At 41.1% G+C, this 18,578-nt stretch overlaps 1 protein-coding gene across 1 annotated transcript in view; it reads left to right on the top strand.

The window, feature by feature from the left end:
* Nucleotides 1–18,578, top strand: part of MORC1 (MORC family CW-type zinc finger 1) — a 149,709-nt gene that overhangs the window by 109,130 nt on the left and 22,001 nt on the right. Inside the window, exons 16-17 of the mRNA XM_043594091.1 lie at nt 14,851–14,920; nt 17,036–17,102. Of these exons, the coding sequence (XP_043450026.1) occupies nt 14,851–14,920; nt 17,036–17,102 (137 nt within the window). The remainder of the gene's footprint in view (nt 1–14,850; nt 14,921–17,035; nt 17,103–18,578) is intronic.

The following is an 18,578-nucleotide window of genomic DNA, read 5'->3' as shown; positions in this document are numbered from 1 at the left end:
GCATGTTATATTAGTACCTCAAAGTAGCTGGAACATTTATTCGAATAACCTAGTTTTTAGGTGAAGAAACAAGACTCAGAAAAGTTAGTTACAAACCCAAGGCTACCTGAACTCGTGAAAATGTAACTGGGATCATACCTCCAGACCATTAGTCCATGATGCTTTTCGTTTTAGTTGTCAAGGTGAAAAAGCTTTAGTAGTGTATAAATTCATATAAATTATATACATAACTTGAAGGTCATCCTGAAACCTGCATGCCCAAATCCAAAGCATATGACCCTTTCTGTAATTCATATTATAGATCCTCGCCAGAAAGTATAATTCTAAACTGACTTACACTAGGCCACTGGGAAAAGCCCTAGAAAAGTCTGTTCAAGAAATGCAGATATATTTCTGTTTATTCCCCTAGATTATGTATCCCTGATTCTAACTTCAGTCATCATCATCAAAGAGCTATGGATCTGACTATACTGTAGATCCCAGCAGAGTTGCTTTGCCTTACTGAGCCAAGAATGAAAGAAAGCCTTTGGTATTTAGGAAGAATTGACCCAAGGACTGGCCTTTTGAGGAATACTTCATCTGTGAAGCTATGTTAAAGACATCCCTTTTGTTACCTAGTGTTCTTTGTACTATAATTTAAAAGTTCATTTAGACATTAGAATTTAACGTCAGGAAGAAATCCATTCAGTGCTTCCTTTTATCAGAATATGAATTTTATTACTCACTATAGTTCTCTTTTTACCTTGATCACCAAGAAGCTTATAGCTAAACTTTAAGAATAACTGTAGTCACCTAGATATTTGCTATTTGTTGACATGATAATATAAGAGAGAGTATTTAGAAAGGGGCCTGGCCTCATCATATCTGTCTTTAGGTAAGATATCTCAAAATGCTATTTGGAATTGTGGATTAAGTTTTATTTGCCAGTGAGCCAATAAGGAACATGGGTTTTCGGACTTCAGCCTAATTTCTGTGCCCATCAGCAGAAAATCATTGTCAGAAAGTACATGGTATAACAATAATGGAGGTTTTATTTTAAAAAATTTTCATTACAGAAAATTTCAGACATACTACAGTCAGCTCCTGTGTGCCCATTTCCCAGCTCTGCAGTGACCCACTCATGGCCAGTCTTGTCTCATCCACATCCCTTACCTACCCCCTTACTCTTGGGCATCACATCACTTCATCAATAAACTATCATTGTTTGAAGAAGCCATCTGAAGGATGTTATTTGTGAAAGGGTGCAGGAAAAACCTTTATATCGACAAAAAGGAACAACTAAATCCAGGTTCCGAAGAAAGGGAACACCAAAGTACAGTGGAACCTTGGTTTGTGAACATAATTTGTTTGGGAAACATTCTTGTAATCCAAAACACCTGCATATCAAAACATATTTCCCCATAAGAAATAATGGAAACTCAGTTGATTCATTCCACACTTCAAAAATACTCATATAAAAATGATTACAATATTGTAATATAATACAAAATAATAAAGAAAATACAAAATATAAAGAAAAGTAAACAACCTGCACTTACCTTTGAAAATTTTTGTGGCTGGTGTGAGGGAGACGAGAGAGGAGGGTTATTGTGTAGGACAGCTTTCACTATCACTGACGGAATCACTGCTGTCTATTGGCTCAATGGAATCTTTTTCTTTTCCTGCAACTTTAACAAGGAACTTATCCAATGACACTTGCTTTTGCCTCCTTTTGATGATTTTGTGGAAATGTGACATTGCATTGTCATTAAATAGATTCATCACTTGCACTGCTACAGCCTTTTTCAGGTAGTGCTCTTCTATAAAATTTTGCACTGTTTCCCACATTTTATACATTTCCCTAATCTCACTGGAAAAGATGCAGACGTAGACTTCTTATAAAATCTTTCAATTTCAGCCACTTGCACCTCATTTGTACTTCTCAATGATTTCCTTCTTAACTTCCACTGTAATCATCTCCTTCTTACCGCCTTCCTTTTCAACCTATTGATGCATGGGGGACCATTGTATACCCTTGCACGATGCTGACTACAGTACAGTGTAATAAACTCGTGTCATATACTGTATTTAATGTAACTGGCAATAAGGCAGCAGAGGAAAGGGTCTATATCTTCAGGCAGCCTGACCTAGATTGAAGCAGAGCATTCCTAAGCTTACTCTTGTATGGAAAAGCAAAGGACTGTCCATAGGTGCTTTGAAGTGACAAAAAATACATGAGTGCCAGTTGTGGGCACCTTCCAACGTTCTGAAAAATCACTGATTTCTGCCAAACACTGTGGCCTGAGACTGAGAATCCGAGCATGGGAGATGATCACCCATGATCCTATGAGAGAGAGAGAAAGAGAGAGAGAGAAGAACCATTGGCTCAGTTGTGATCATGTGATGTTCAGTGTCACGTGCTACTCATGTTGCAAGACATTGCTCATTTATCAAGTTAAAATTAATTACAAATGTTTGCTCATCTTGCAGAACACTTTCAGACCAAGTTACTAGAAATCTAAGGTTTTACTCTGTTTTCAAAAGGAAAAGGGTCAAAATTTATTCAGCAGCCAGAAAGGAAGAGAAAGTTCAACTAGTGTTGTAAATAACACCACGTCTTTGAAGCAAACCATGATGTAGCTGCACCTGTGAGCAGTACTAGTAGTCAAAGCCTGCTTTTCAGAATCTGGTTGGCATGTTTTCCACATGGCCATTGCTTTGTCACCTCCCTAGGCTTTGCATACAGCTTTTAGCAAGTACTTTTTCATAAATTAGGTCTGACATTTATATTAAAATTGTTGTTGTCTTTTCATGTAATATTTCTCAAGTTTTGTGTTACGTGTGTGTGTGTGTGTGTGTGTGTGTGTGTGTGTGTGTTAGGATTTGTTTGTGCCCCATTGATTTTAGCAGGAAGTCTGTTCCCAAACTCGGTGTGTCTAATTAATTTGGATAAATATGCATTATCCACAGATGCACATTAATTTCTCTGTTTGGCTGTAGTTGCAGGAATTTCAGTAGGACATAATTACTTCTGAATATTTGTCTGTCTGTACTTTCTTTTTTTTTATTTTTCTTTTTTTTTTTTCAACGTTTTTTATTTATTTTTGGGACAGAGAGAGACAGAGCATGAACGGGGGAGGGGCAGAGAGAGAGGGAGACACAGAATCAGAAACAGGCTCCAGGCTCCGAGCCATCAGCCCAGAGCCTGACACAGAATCGGAAACAGGCTCCAGGCTCTGAGCCATCAGCCCAGAGCCTGACGCGGGGCTCGAACTCACGGACCGCGAGATCGTGACCTGGCTGAAGTCGGACACTTAACCGACTGCGCCACCCAGGCGCCCCTGTCTGTACTTTCTTAAACTCAGAAATTAAAAAATGGTTCTTCTTCACCCCTGGGCTTATACCCAGTTATCTTCTACTTGTAGTGTTATATGTGTATGTGTATATGTGCACGTGCTTTAATTCTGACTCTGTACCTGTCTCATTTAAAGAAGGAAGGCACTGAGGGCTAACAGTGCTGCAAAAGGTTATCACTTAGAGAAGAACAATTAGATACCATACACAATACTTCGCACCCCCTCACAATCAGGTGGTTTTATTATTTTGGTGAAGTTACTGGGGCCCTGGGCCTTATTTTCAAGTGTAATAGGCTCAGAAATATATGCTCTGTACATCAAATAGGGTCCATCTCACAGGGATGATTCTTCATTATCCAAACTCATGAGACTGTTGTATAAGAGCATAATGGCAGTTGGGTCATTTGTAAGATAAACACAGCCTCTGTCCACTTGGAAGGCACATGCTGACTTACACCATGCATTCTCACCCTTTATGCCAATCTGCATGGGCTGGCCAATTACAGGCTGACAGTTACTGGTGAGTTATGTGCCTGAATATTTAAAAGGCTTCCAGCTAAGACAGGCTGCCATATCCACCTCCCTTAAAATGCATGACAGGGCCGATGTTACCAACGTGACTAACGCTAAGAGGGCGCTAGCCCAGCACCCAGGCCCTGTGTCTACCTGTGCTCCTAGGAATGTATCTTCACAATGTATGGAGAACAGGTCCATGCTGATAAGCACATTCTTTCTTTTGTTGTGTCTGTCAGTCTGCCTTTTGAATGGATTTTTTTCATATTAACGTACTTCCTTTTTCTCTCTTCCAAATTTTGGGCTCACCTCACTCTGGCTGTCCTCCTGACAGTTGTGCAACTTTGAAATGGCGAGAATGTTGATGGCTTTTCAGATCTCTGTCAAATCTGACATTGCTGGTTACTGCGGCCATGGTATCCCTCGTCTTCCCAAGACCTCTCATCTGTGGCACTCAGCCTTACCACTGTTTCACCTTTTTACCTAACTTCTTCCTCCACTCCCTCTGCCTCATTCTTGATGGAATGCTCCTCATATTCCTTTCTCTTCAAGGCCTATGGTCTGTTGAGGCTGTTTTTTAGGAAAACATAGTCTTTTGTTTTCTTTTCTCACTGAGATAATCCTCATTTTCTAGTCATTTTTAATGTTTGTCTCTGTGTTCCACACTGTGTCTCACATTTAACATGCTCCCAAATCATTCGTGTGGCACTTTGGGTTTCGTTTTCCTTATCTCCAGTTGCTTTTCTGATCATGTAGTTCACTGGTGTTGCCTCTGTAGCCTTTTTTTTTCCACGTTGATATTAATTTATACTTGGCCTGTTAGCCAGTGCAGTCCATGCGTTTTCAAAGTCCATGCAATGAGAGTGTTCTTGGTAAGACCTTGCACGTCATCTGGCACTGTGGAAGTCTCCAACTGGGATTCAGTTAAAACTCTAGGCATTTTCTAGAGATTAAAAAAGTGTCGTGAAAATAACGAGGGGTTTTTAAAGAACATTTCAGACCTCTCCAAAATGCCCTAGGTAGCCTCCCCATTGGACCTTTGGGGATGATATGTGTTGGGCTATCTGTTTGCACCGCAGCAAATTTCTTTTGTTATTTTTCATGAGCTCGTCAGCTCAGCTGCAGTTCCCTCCACCATTTCAGGGTAGCAAATGTGATCCAGATTTATTATCTCTGACCCTGTAAGACTGTATTCTTCTGAAATTATGCTGTGTGTGTGCCTGGATATGTTAGTTTTAGTGGGATTAGCCTTTCCTCTTTCTCTGTGGCCATGATGAAATTGAGGCCCCGTGCTTCACATATATCATCTCATCCAATTCTCTTTTTAACCTGAGGGGTAAGTTCTCTTTTCATCCCCATCTTAGAGGTGGGAAAAAATAAACTTGCTCAGAGTTACACTGCTGGGAAGTGATCACCTTGAGCCCCAGCTGTTCAGCTTGAACTCTCAGTTTCTTCACTGCATGTCCTTATGACTTCTCCACTTGTCATCCATATACTGTCCCCCATGTCCGTTCACCCAGCCCATTCCACACAGGTTGGTTGGAGTACACAAATACACTTTACTCAGGGGTGAGGATTTCTAGGTACAAATAAATACTGCATTGATTAATATTCAGTATTTGGGCTTATACAGGTTTCCTAAGTTCCATAGATGGGCCTTCTCCAGCCAAAAGTCTTGAATTCATTTCAAAAAATCAATCCATCCTCCTTGCCCACATTAAGCTAACTTCCCTTTAGCACATTTCCCCCCCTTATATACCCTAAATCTGACCTATCCAGTAAAGATCTTTTCTGCTTAAGACCTGACTCTAGTCTTTCCTGTCAACCCGGAGTCACATAGTAATCATCAGGATCATCATCACAGGGATGATTCCTGGAAAGGAGAATCTTCTCCTTGTCCGGGGCTATCACTTGTAGTAATGTGGTTGTGGTCCTAACTTGGCCATCAACCCCTTCCATGAGCTGGCATTGCCTGATCTTTGGCCTCCAGAGAATTCTATTATTTTTCATCTTCCATGCTCAAAATACATCCCTGCCCTCTCTTTTGATGAATACTGGATATTCTGAACTCCTTCTGTCTCAGGCATTTTGAATCCTATGTGTAAAGTTCAAAATACCTCCCAGTTAACCCCAGATGGGAGGAAGAAGAAATTCTTTTAGGTCACCTCTTATAATGCACTAGCCTCTGTCAGGGGAATCAATGTCTGAGCGAAGGTTACCACAGTTTTGCTTTACCAGAACATTGCCCTCCGGTACTATTGTAATTAAAAGTTTGTCCAAGTTCAATTAAAAACTCTGGTGCCTTGCTATGTGATATATTGGCAGTTCAACTTTACTCCAGGCAAAATTTTGGCATCTGAACTCCATACCACCCCAGTGCCCTTCAAAATGAAGCCATCTGATCAGCTGTCACTACCCTATGCTTAGCAGAAGCAGTAAAAATAAAAGCAAAGCAGTGGGACTAGATTACCAAGCATCCTAGCAAGGAGGTCACCGTCTCAAGTTATCATACCAGATGAGATGTAAGAAGGGACAGTACAGACTAGGTGTCCTAGGGTGTCTGTTCTGAAAGGTGACTGGGAAAATTAGGCTGCCAAACTCTAGCAGATTGTCAGGAAAGGAAATGATCAGTTTGAAGAAAGTTTCAAAATTCAGTAACACCAGGGGAATAAAATTACAAATGCCAACAGTAAGTTAGAGAAGTTGAGTGGGAATAATTTTCTGACACTCAAGTCAGAGTGATAAAAGTACCAACTTTTTGTTGCACGTGTCTATGCTTTTATTCATCTTGGTGGAGTATGTGTTCCAAATTGACATTATGCATATTTTCTGACTCTAATATGAAGCAGCATTTACTGCCTTCCTGAATACTGGTATTTGCTGTTTTTCCAAATTTTATAATAATCATTTTTTTGTGTGTCTGCTCTGAATATCAGTAGCAAAGCTAGGTTGCTCAGACAGTGAAAGAACATTTGTTGTGGTTATTTCAGGTTAGGTTAGACCTGCCTATTTTTATTTTATTTTATTTTATTTTATTTTATTTTATTTTACTTTACTTTATTTTATTTTATTTTATTTTATTTTATTTTACTTTATTCTATAAGTTTATTTTGAAAGAGGAGAGGGCGTGCCAGTGGGGGAGGAGCAGAGAGAGAGACGGAGAGAGAGAATCCCAAGCAGGCTCCACACTGTCAGCACAGAGCCTTACACGGGGCTCTATCCCATAAAATGTGAGATCATGACCTGAGCTGCAATCAAGAGTTCGACACTTAACCAACTGAGCCACGTAGGTGCCCCCTACACCTGCCTATTTAATAACCAGGAATAATACCACCATTTTGGTCGGACTGACTTGAGTCTTTTTGTCCTCTGTGGCCATTTCAGTCGTTTTTGGCTTGCACTTGTCCTCAAGCACAGATTGGCAGATGGATTCATTTCGTTTTCTGCAGACACTTTAGAAAACTTAGTGGCCAGATTGTCGTTGACAGATGTATTTCAAGAGTTTGGCAGTGAATCCTCTGTATTTGCTATGAAAGAAGTAACCTCTATTGTCTAGCCCAGAATGTGGCACTCTCTGGGGCTAAAGAAAGATATATGAATAAAGGAATGAGTGGGTGGAAGCACCTTTCTGTCTCAGAACTAAGTCCTTTACCAATTACACCTGGTTAGCATTTGGGGGCATCTTTCAAAAGAGGCTGATTCCAGCCCAGGAAAGTCATCAACCAGGTGTGAATCCCTAGGGCCACTGACAGGGGCTCCGTGGTATGTCACAAAATCTGGGGGACACCTGGAATAGCTGATGAGTTTCCAGTGTCTATGTCTATTCTCTGTGGCAGCCAAACAAGACCAAACCACGGCACCCCAAAAATAACAGCTAACAGCGCTCTGTTTGGTCAGCAGTGCTATATGACAATGAGGTGAAAAGATGACTCAGCCGCAAAGCAAGTAGAGAAAGAAGAAAAACAACCTGCATAGCCAGTCCCTAAATCAGCTGCATTCACCCTAAATATGTATCATTTTTCCAACTCCTAACAGAAATTGTTTTTTAATGGGAAACTTCTCGGGTATCGCAAAAACATGATTACAGATGATCGAAGTTGCCTTACCTTCAAAAGCAGGCCATTTCTTAGTTTTCCTGGTTGATGATGTTACCATTGCTTCTATACGAACTTGTAGAATGCTGTGATTGTTGCTAACAGCATCAGAAATTTCACAGGCGGAGCCAGCTCCTTTATGAGATACAAACCAGAGCTGCCCTGAGGGCTTCAGAGGAAAAATGGTCTATGCTCACTCTCCACAGCATAATTCATCAACTCGCCAGCAGACTTGCAACAGACACAGAGTCAGTATATGATACAGCCCGAGCTGGACCTAAAGGAAAATCTCTTGAGCAACTTATGAATCTGAATATTCAAGTGCCAGTGACTGCCAACAACCATGAACGTTAAGACAAATGTATTGAACAGTACTATGTTAGAGATTTTGAGAGACACGCATGAAAAATATATGATCCTTGCTCTAAAGGAGCAGGAAAATTGGAAGATAATTTTACAAAACCACGTGTTAGCATTATTTCACGGAAAGTTGACAGGCTCTGTGCTCTGACAGACCCAGGTTCAAATTCAAACTTACCTGCTACTTGTCAGTTGTATCAACTTACGGTCTTCTGTTTTCTTGTCTATAAAATGGAAATAATAATATTATCTACTTTCAAGGTTTTTATGAGAATTAATGTGATGATTTGTGCACAGAATGAAAATAGTGAAAAAATAGTGAATGAAATAATGAAAAACATTTTTAAAAACCATTTTATGAAGAGGGCAAATTCAAGCCTTAATTGGTTGGGCCAGGAGATAGGAGTAAAGAATGAAAATTGAGAGAGTGAAATCACTTTGTGGAAGCAAAGGGAGAGCTAGAGGGGGTGCACGTGAGGGGTTGAGGGAGGGAAGAGGGTAATCCCGAAGCTGAAAACCTGGTGTTGTGGAATTGGAATTGGAGAGGCTGGAGGGGAAAGTGTGGGGAGAGAGGTGAGAAGGCAGGCAACAGTTGAGGCAGTAGATATAGAGGTGCTTCATGGTGATTTGAAATTGATTTTGCCGTGTATCACCGTTGCCTCCGTTTCTGAACACAGTCTTCGGTAGAGTCTATATGTTTATTAATGTTCATAGAGATGGGTTTGTTTTTGGGAGATGGACCCAGGTTCTGCTTTAATGTATCATGCAAGAATCAAGGCTGCTACGGGATCCCAGTCTTGTATGGGTTACATAGATAAGATGCTTGGCTATTAATAATAATAGAAACTGTAATTATGATTCATAGTTTCTCAGAGAAAGGAAGAAATCAGTATGGGCTGGAGTAAATAAAAAGGAAAGAGAAGGACTTGCATTTGTCTTGAAAGGTGGGAAGCATTTACAAGAGGGAAAGAGGGAAAGGCACACCAGATAGAACTGCATGGGCAAAGGTGGCCAAGGTGTGGAGGCAAAAGTGTATGTGGTGCTTGTAGAAAATTCTGAGGACAGCCGTCTGGTTATAGCAGAGGGAGTTTGTTAAGAAGTACTGACATTATGTTCTGATAACTTAGAATAACATTGAGAAGGGCTTTGAAAGCCAGGTAAAGAGTTTGCACTTGAGGTAGTAACCAGTCAGGATCTGTGGGCACATTTTGAGAAGGAACATTTAACCATGGAGATTTCATTTAGAAAAATTGATTCGGGGGTGCCCAGCTGGCTGGCTCAGTCAGTGAAGCGTCCAAACTCTTGGTTTCGGCTTGGGTCATGATCTCATGGTTTGTGAGTACGAGCCCCACATCAGGCTCTGTGCTGATAGCATGGAGTCTGCCTGGGATTCTCTGTCTCCTTCTCTCTCTGCCCCTCCCATGTATGCTTTCTTTCTCTCTCTCTCTCTCTCTCTCAAAAATAAGTAAACTTTTTTTTAAAATTAAAAAAAAAAAATGAACTGGGTTGTGATAAAGCTGCTGTACTCTACTAGGCAAAGGAGAAACTAAAGACCAAAGAATCAAGTCTCATCTGCTGCCTAAAGATTGTAGTATAAGGATGACAAGGAAAATGGAACCATTTGGAAGGAAAATGAGCAGAAATTGGAGAGGAGCATGGGAGACTAAACAGTGACAGAAGTTTTGAGATGGCAGCCTGGAACAACATGTTATTACAAACAGGAAGAGAAGAGCTGACCAGGGGATCGGAGTGGGCAAATGTGGGACTAAAGATTTGAAGTTTCAGCAAAATGTTTAGGTGCAGGCACCCCGAAGTCAGTTGGAAATAATTGGAGCAAAGATGAAAAGTTAGGGTTGATGATGCTGATCAGGCCATTGTTTGCGTAAGGGTGAAAGTTTAACCCCCTGAAATTTTTAGCAGGTTCATTGAAGGATTAAGTGTAGACAGAAAAATTCATATCCTAGGAGGTTTGGGCCACCGAAGGCTATAGAAATCAAGGGAAGAAGGAATTGCAAGGGACTTCTTATGCTTCCCCATCTTAGTGAATGGCCTCACCATTCATAGTTACTCCGGCCACAGCCTGGGAGGTATCCTGAATTCTCTCCTTCTTTCACACAGGGGTGCTCACCCTCTCAGCCAATTGTGCCTAATCAGCCTTTGAATGGACCCCCTGTGCTTTCCTCCTCTATAGCCACCACCCTGACTGATTCACCAACATCTCTGTCAGGGCCACAGCAATGGCCCTGTCAATGATTTCACTGCTTCTGTTGGCCTCCACTGTCTAAAAATCCGACTGTTTCATTTAAAAGATAGGTCAGATCACGTCATTCTCCTCCTCCGAACCCTCCAGTGGCTTCCGCTCACACTGAGAACAGAATTCAGTGTTCTTGCTGTGCCCTCCGAGGCCCTAGATGACCTAGCCTGACCTCCTTTGCATTCTCATCCTTACCACTTGTCCCTTCATTCATTCCACTGTCGCCACCCTGACCTTCCTTGACCGCCAACACCTTAAGCTCATTTTTGCTTCCCTGACTTTTCCTTGGCTGTTTGCAATGCCTGGACTCCACTTCCCCCAGCAACACGCATGTACTGTCAAGACTTTCTTTGATTCTGTGAGTATACTGAGTGTCAGTTACTCTCCTAGACATTGGGGATACAGCAGGAAGATAATGGGCCATGCTCCCCATCCTCGTGGCGCTTCCATTCTAGTGGGGGCAGTCAGACCACAGACAAGACAAAGAAGTAAACTGTGTGGCAGGGTAGATAATGGTAAGTGCTAAGGAGAACAGTAACACAGAGGAAAGGGTAGGAAGTGTCAGTGTTGGGCGTGGCGAGGGTGAGTACACTTTTACACAGAGTTGGCATGAAAGGCCCAACTGAAGGAAGTTTGAGGAAAAACTAGAAAAAAGTTGGAGGCACAAGCAAATCAACAGCAAACAAACCAAAGACATTGAGAGAAGAGGGTACCTGGCATGTGTATGGAAAAGTGGTAGAGGGGAGAGGTGGAGGATGCAGGGTGAGAACACCAGGGTCCGGAAAGGCAGCGGGGCTCAGGTGTGGTGTACCTGGGCTCTTGTCTTTCTCTTGCCCGTGTTTCTTTTCTTCACAGAACTTAACATAGCTGTCTTTTTATTTACTTAATATCTCTTTTTTCCCTCACTAGAAAATAGTCCATAAGGCAGGACTTTGTATTCTTTATCATAACAGTGTTTGACCCATACTGGGAACTCAATTTTTTTTTTTTAACATTTATTTTTATTTTTGGGACAGAGAGAGAGCATGAACGGGGGAGGGGCAGAGAAAGAGGGAGACACAGAATCAGAAACAGGCTCCAGGCTCCGAGCCATCAGCCCAGAGCCTGACGCAGGGCTCGAACTCCCGGACCGCAAGATCGTGACCTGGCTGAAGTCGGATGCTTAACCGACTACGCCACCCAGGCGCCCCAGAACTCAATTTTATTGAATATATTTATGGATGAAAGAGAGGAGCCTAGAACATAATGTTTACTATGGAAGAGTGAAAACAGAAAGGGCCTTTGAATTTATTTTTAGATTTTTTTTTTAATGTTTATTCTTGAGAGAGACAGAGCATGAGCAGGGGAGGGGCAGTGAGAGGGGGAGACACAGAATCAGAAGCAGGCTCCAGGTTCTGAGCTGTCAGCACAGAGCCCGATGCAGGGCTCGAACCCACAAGCCATGGCCTGAGCTGAAGTTGGATGCTTAACCAACTGAGCCACCCAGGAGCCCAGAAAGGGCCTTTGAGTTTGGCAGGAAGGCGTTACTGGTCTGGTAGCATTTTTGGGTCCTTGATAATAGTAAATGCTTGTGGTAGACATGGGAGGAGCAAAGAAATAGAAGGAAAGAAAGCAGAAAAAGGGATACCAACCAGTTCTTAAACATCCTTAACAGCTGAATTAGATAAATGTTACACAGCTGGCTGTGGTATGGGTTTTTTTTTCCCCTCTAACTTATTTATGATTTATTTATCCCCTTAAATAGATACTTCACAAAATTGAGCATGTGGTATTATGCTGATCCCCTGCATCCTTTGGAGAAATGACAAATCCCACTCTGCTCTTTGTTAACATAATTTTAATTAAGGGATCTAAAACCCCATGTTAAGACTTGACTATAATCTCATTTACTATGTGGGAGGTGTTATCAGTTTCATGACTGAGGTAAAATCTTAGGAAAGAGATATCCCCAAACTGCAGAGTATGAAACACAGTTAAGCCTAAGAGACTGGAGAACACTTCTTTAATGAAATGATGTATATGAAAGAGCTTTGTAAGTAGTATCAAAATATACAAATAGTGTCATTGAAAAGACAACTGCCTGTCTTATTGTCTCAACTTGAAAAAATTCAGACCTTCAAAGCCACAAGTACATTGTAATAGAAGACAGCATCCTATGAACTCGGATATTTACACAGTGTATTTGAAAGGAAATACTGTAGGTGTGAATTATTTATCCAAAATCTTTCAAGCATCTGTATGCCAAAGAATAAAGAAAATACGAGAAAGGAAAAGAAAAGAAGAAAACCTCTCCTGCAGTACAGATGGGAAAGCTTTGTTTGGGTGCCATTTTTGGAAGGAGGGGACATATCTGATGCTCTCACAGAAACAGCCGCTACAAGGCAGGGCTCAAAGCAGGGAACTAAACAATAAAATGCAAAAGCAATTAATTTCACGAGGCTGTGCTGATAACACCACCAACAAAAGTTCCTTACTGGGAGTGCTGTCAGTTTTGTTAATCTTGGTTGCTTCCGTCTTGTCTGATTTTTATCACAAGGAAGAGGTACCAAAGAAAATGAACACATTCCAAGCAGGATTATCATGGATTACAATAAAGTGATTATATAACTAGAGGCATCACATCGTTCCTCTTGTCTGCTTATTTTATGGTTGCCGTTATGCCGCTTATAAACTGGTTAAAAATGTTTAGTTCAAAGAGGCACTTAAAAAAGCATGTAGATTTCCTGTATATATCAGCCCATTAAAAGAAAACCTTAAGTTTTATGATACATCAGAGATAAATAAGATGTACATTTTAAGGTCATTTTGCAAAATCAACTTTAGAAAATACGTGCGCTTTATTTACTTCTGGGGCACAAATTTTTTTACGGTATAAGTACAAAACTATTCTGAAATGGACAAAAGCATCTTAGAATCAGTTTTGTTTATTTGCCCTTACCTAACAAGGCTTTTCTTTTGATGGACTTGAGTGAAATAGAAACAGCAATGATGGACAGCCTCAAAGGCCTTCTGTTGCTAGGCTACATGTGTGCCCATTTAACCTGCTTCCTGATGGAGCACAGTTTACAGAGTGCCGTGTAAAATATATGCCTGTGTTTCCTGGGAGGAGAGAAAAGGTGGGAGATAGCCTCTCCCTCCCACGTCTGTTTGGCAGGGGGAGGGGGATTGAAAGGCGCAGGACACAGACACGGTGGGCAAGCTCCAGAAAGCCAACAGCTCTGTGCCTTCCACGAGGTCATGGACGTGGGGACACAGTTGTGTCTCAGCACCTGTTCGGTGGTCTTCAGATCAAGGAGCTTTTGCCTTACCCCTGCCTTCTCCATTTTTCTCTTCCACTGCCTGTTTCCCCATCTTCTCACAGATTTGCAAAATACACAAAGGGAACGTTCTGGGTCCATTTTCCTGAAGGGCATAAACTAACTCTCTCTCTTTCTGATCTAAAGAAGTACATTGCCAAAATGTAAGTTTGTCTTGTGTGAGCCTTGCAAAATGGGTCTTCAGGATTCCCAAAGCAATGGCGGACACGGCTTCTGGATGGCACACTGTTCCCCTCAGCTCTCACAACTCCCACTTCCCCCACAACCCAGACAGCAAACACCCACACCCACCCACCCCCACACACACACCCTCGCTCTCAAGTGCCACCCACTTTACTGGCTTCAACACATTAAGGCTCCACAACCCCTTTTAGGAAGATTTCTAGGAATTCGGTCAAATGACCAGGCGACCCTTCTGTCAACACCCAAGTGTAATCCCCATCCCCATCCATGTCTTCTTCCCCATCATACTTTGGGGCCTCAGGTCCCAGGCCCCAACCTCCCCAAGGTTTTCATTGCACTGATTGTACTGATGTACATTTCATTGAGTGACACTGATTGACCTCATGCTCTGTGTCTGCTCCGTACGGACCACAAGCGTGATAAGCCTCCTCAAAACAGCAGAGGCTCCATCATTGCTCCTGGTGAATCAAATACTTGGCTTGTTTGTTGGAGTCATTGTTACATTCACATAAGATATGGATTTTTAAAAATATATGTACAGATATTGATAGAAGTATCAAAACCCCTATATAGAAATGGTAGAATTATGTATGACAGTTTTGATGTAACCATTCTTGACATGCACACCAATATAATTTTCTATAGCTCACATGATTGTCTCCCTTCACAACATGCACGTAAACTGTACTCCTGGCCTCTCTCTCTGATGTGGGCACTGGTACTCAAGGTCATTTTGCACCCTGTGATATATCTGGTATTTTTGTGCAGCTTTAAGTAAACAGCTTGTTTTTCAGGTTTTAGATAAAAGTGGCACTGATCTTTCATTGAAACAAGAAAAAAAGGAAGTTTCTCTTATGAAAAAAGGTAAAAAAAAAAAGAATTCAGTTTACATCTATTACATCTATTAGCTGTGATGTTTGAGTTGTTTTCATATGACTTATGTGGCATGTCACAAGTTTGGCAACAGTTTGGATTTTAAAAAGTAACAATTGGTTGTTCAAAAAGTGGGAAGAGGGGTGGGAAGAGAGTAAGCTGCCAATCTCATGTGATTTGAAGGGCCAAGGGACACTTTGTTCCTAAGAAGGGGGCTCCCAGCACTGCCACACAGCCTGACATCCCTCACAGTAGACTCCTATCACCCTCTGCATTGAATTCTGTCTAGAAATTTGGAAAGAGTTGATATGAGCTCTTTAATTTTCAGACTGTATTTTGAAAATTATAATGACATTCCTCCTCCTTCAGTTATTTAGTCCTTTTCCTGCTTTTCGTGATTCCCTTGAGATCACTAAGACTAGTTCAACACCCACATTCGTTGGTTCCTTTACACCCATGGGATGTGCCTTCTCTCAGGTGAGAGGCTTGAACTGTTTTTAAACTTAGAGTTGCCTTCTTATAATATTCAATACAAAACAATGTCCCAGGATAGAGAAGCTGGAAGCATCCCGGACTCAAAGTTTTGTTTTCTTAGTGTCTGCGTACTACTATGGCTAACTCTTTTATTATATTGTTGTCATTGCACCATTCTCTGTTTTATATTAATATCATACCATTGGGCCTAAGCAGCAAGTCTGTCATTTTCCTTGTCCTCTTCTTATTCTGAAATCAGTTTTAAAGCCGTTCTTAGTCTCTCTAGTAAATCTCAGCCCATTTTGGTTCTTGTTCCCAGTCCTTGTTGTATCGGGGTCCTTGCCATCATTGTGTGTTCACTTTTGGTGGTAAGCTCTCCCTTCCTTCATACTTTGTTGCTTCGGTAACCTAATCAGTCACTCACTCACGTCTTTATGTTTGAACCCATTAGTGAGATCCCTAAGAAATCACACCTTGTTTTTTCTGTTTCATCTTAATTAGGATAATTTGCAATCCCATAATCAGGATTTCTTTTGTAAGGCTCTCTGGATTTTAAAGCCAGTGCTTTATAGAAATTTCAAACTATTCACATGATTTCAAGTATGTGCCTGTTGAATTTCCAAATAGTAATGGAAAAATTGTTAATACAATTTTGATCCTAAAATTAATATTTAATTTCAAATGCTCGTCCTGGGTTTGGAAAGAACAAGTTGTGAAATATTTTCAAATGACTGTAATTATAGATTAGTTGGCTGTTGGGCTAAAAAAAAAAAAAAATTCACTTTTTATTATGCAAGCCAGTGAGTAAAATCAATGGTGCCTGCAATGTGCTTAGAAAACCTCTTTTATTTAAAGGAGTCAGGCAGACCCTGAGCCATTCACCTACCATCTAAAACTTTCTTTGTTGCTGTGCTGTTCCACTTGGTGATGGCCCTAAACTTGCTGGCAAGGGTTCACTTGGTGGAACAAGATATTTGGACAGTTATCACAATGAATTCTAGAGACAGGTGGAAGAAGGATATATTGACTTATTGCTTATACTGCCCCCCCATCTTAAAACCAATCCAAGGGGTCAAAGCATTTCTGCTCTTCTGTGGACTGTAGATGAATCACCACCCTCCCTGAACCTATAATTCTGAGGTTCTCTCAGTGAGAAGATCCACGAGATGACTCCTGAGTCTCTTCCTGCTTTAAAGTTTGACTCTCTATTAGAGACACGTTTCTGGTTAGGATCTGTTAGGATGTTTCTGAACCTGAACCTAAAGTGGAATAGAATGGGATCCTAGGGGGAAGACAGGAGGTGGTCTGGGGAGAGGCTGGTGAGAGAAGGAAATCCTGACGGCCCCCAGAAGTCCCCCCTATGCACATCAATAGCAGATAATAAGCATCATGAAAAAGAGCTTGCAAAAAAAAGTTACAGAGGTTCTTGGATTAGTATATACACTATATACACTTTATTAAGAGATTTTTATAATTGCATTAAGAACACACTGTGCAGTTTTACGAGAGGATGTTTGACATACAAAGCCAGATTATCCACAAGTAGTTAATAAACCACCAAGACTTCTTTCAGTTCACTGTATTGTGTCATCATCAAAATGCAATTGTCTTCATTTTGTCTGTCTTTTGAAGAAAAACAGGAGCTGTGTAGCGATACTCCAGAAATGAAGAGAAACTCTTCATTACCTAATCGGGAAAGGTGAGTGTACTGCAATTATACAAATTCCAAGTGAGTGCAATTACACTGTTGCAAAGTAATTATCAATGTTTAAATACAAGAAGAAAGAAAATAATAGCAACAAGCAAAGGCAATTAAGAATGGAACCTCATTTTACAAAGGAGACAAGAAAGAATAGAATACGGCTGGGTTTCTTACCTTTTTCCCAAACCTTTTCATTTTCTTTTGTGAGGATTGGGGATAATGAAATGGAACAGGCTTAACTTCCTACTCACAGCAGGCAGCTAATTCAAATCACTGTAATATAGCCAAAGAACTGAAAGTGTCACATGTGTATAAGGTGTGAACATGAAATTATGAACTTGATTTTTTTTTTGCGTGTGGCTCATTATCTTGTTGTTATATGTGTATGTAATTATAATAATCATTGCTTGCTAGAATTTTCTTACGTGAGACTTTTGTCACTTTTAAGATAAAATCAACTGAGTATTTTGGATGCCCAATAAAATAAAAAGAATGTTTTCAAGGAAGCAATCTCTTACCCTCACTTAGACAAACTTCTCACAGGTGCTTTCCAGGCATGTAGACCCTGGGCTCTTTTTGCATAGGAGCACATTGGATTAAGTACCAGAAAAAAGCAGAGAGGAGTTTTATTTTCCGCACTTGCTGACAAGAAGCATCCCTCAAATACTCAATTCCCCTCACTTCTCTGCTCTACTCAAAAGCCTGTCACAGCCCCATCACTTGCAAGATAAGTGACAAACTCCTTAGCACGGCACAAGTCCCCTTCAGTCCTGCCCCTCCCTGTAGCCCTTACTTTGCTTCCCAGAGTTTCTGAATTGCTTTTAGTTCAGCTTTATCACACTTCCATCTCTTTGTCCGTATTGCTTCCTTTGCCCACTGCAAGCTGTACACAAGCCTTTAGTCTTTCCTTCAAGTTCTGGTTCAAGTATTCTCTCCTCTGGGGACCCCAACTCTCGCAGGCAAACTCAGGATTTCAGACAGCCACTGTTGCAAGGGTCAGATTGTCATAATCCGTTCCACTTCAGTAATTACCTGTTAAATATCAGCCACATTCTGACACACAACGGTGAGCAACGGCATTGTCAAGACCAGTGGAATTGTCTGTCTGAATGTCTGTCTTCCCATCAGGCCCGGGGCCATATATTTTCTTCTTCTTAACTGCAAGTGTCTGAGTCTCCATCCAAGCATCTCCACGCTCCATCGAAAATAGCTCACCCCACTCCTGACAAGGTGCACTATCAGATCGTAGCATCCTGCTCGGGTGTTTTCAGGGCACTTATTCCTATTGTAAAGTGTCTTATTGAATCATCTATTTATTTTAATATTTTACATTCTACTTGATGATTTGGTATATTTTTCACTAGGACCTAACTCACTCCATAAGAGCAGGGCTGACTTGCTCACCTCTGTGTCATTGGTTTCCAGAATAGCAACTGACTCAAAAGATGATACATTTGTTGATTGAATAAATGG

Source organism: Prionailurus bengalensis, chromosome C2 (assembly GCF_016509475.1).
Source record: "Prionailurus bengalensis isolate Pbe53 chromosome C2, Fcat_Pben_1.1_paternal_pri, whole genome shotgun sequence".
Lineage (NCBI taxonomy): Eukaryota > Metazoa > Chordata > Mammalia > Carnivora > Felidae > Prionailurus > Prionailurus bengalensis.
This window is presented reverse-complemented; position numbering and strand designations above follow the sequence as displayed.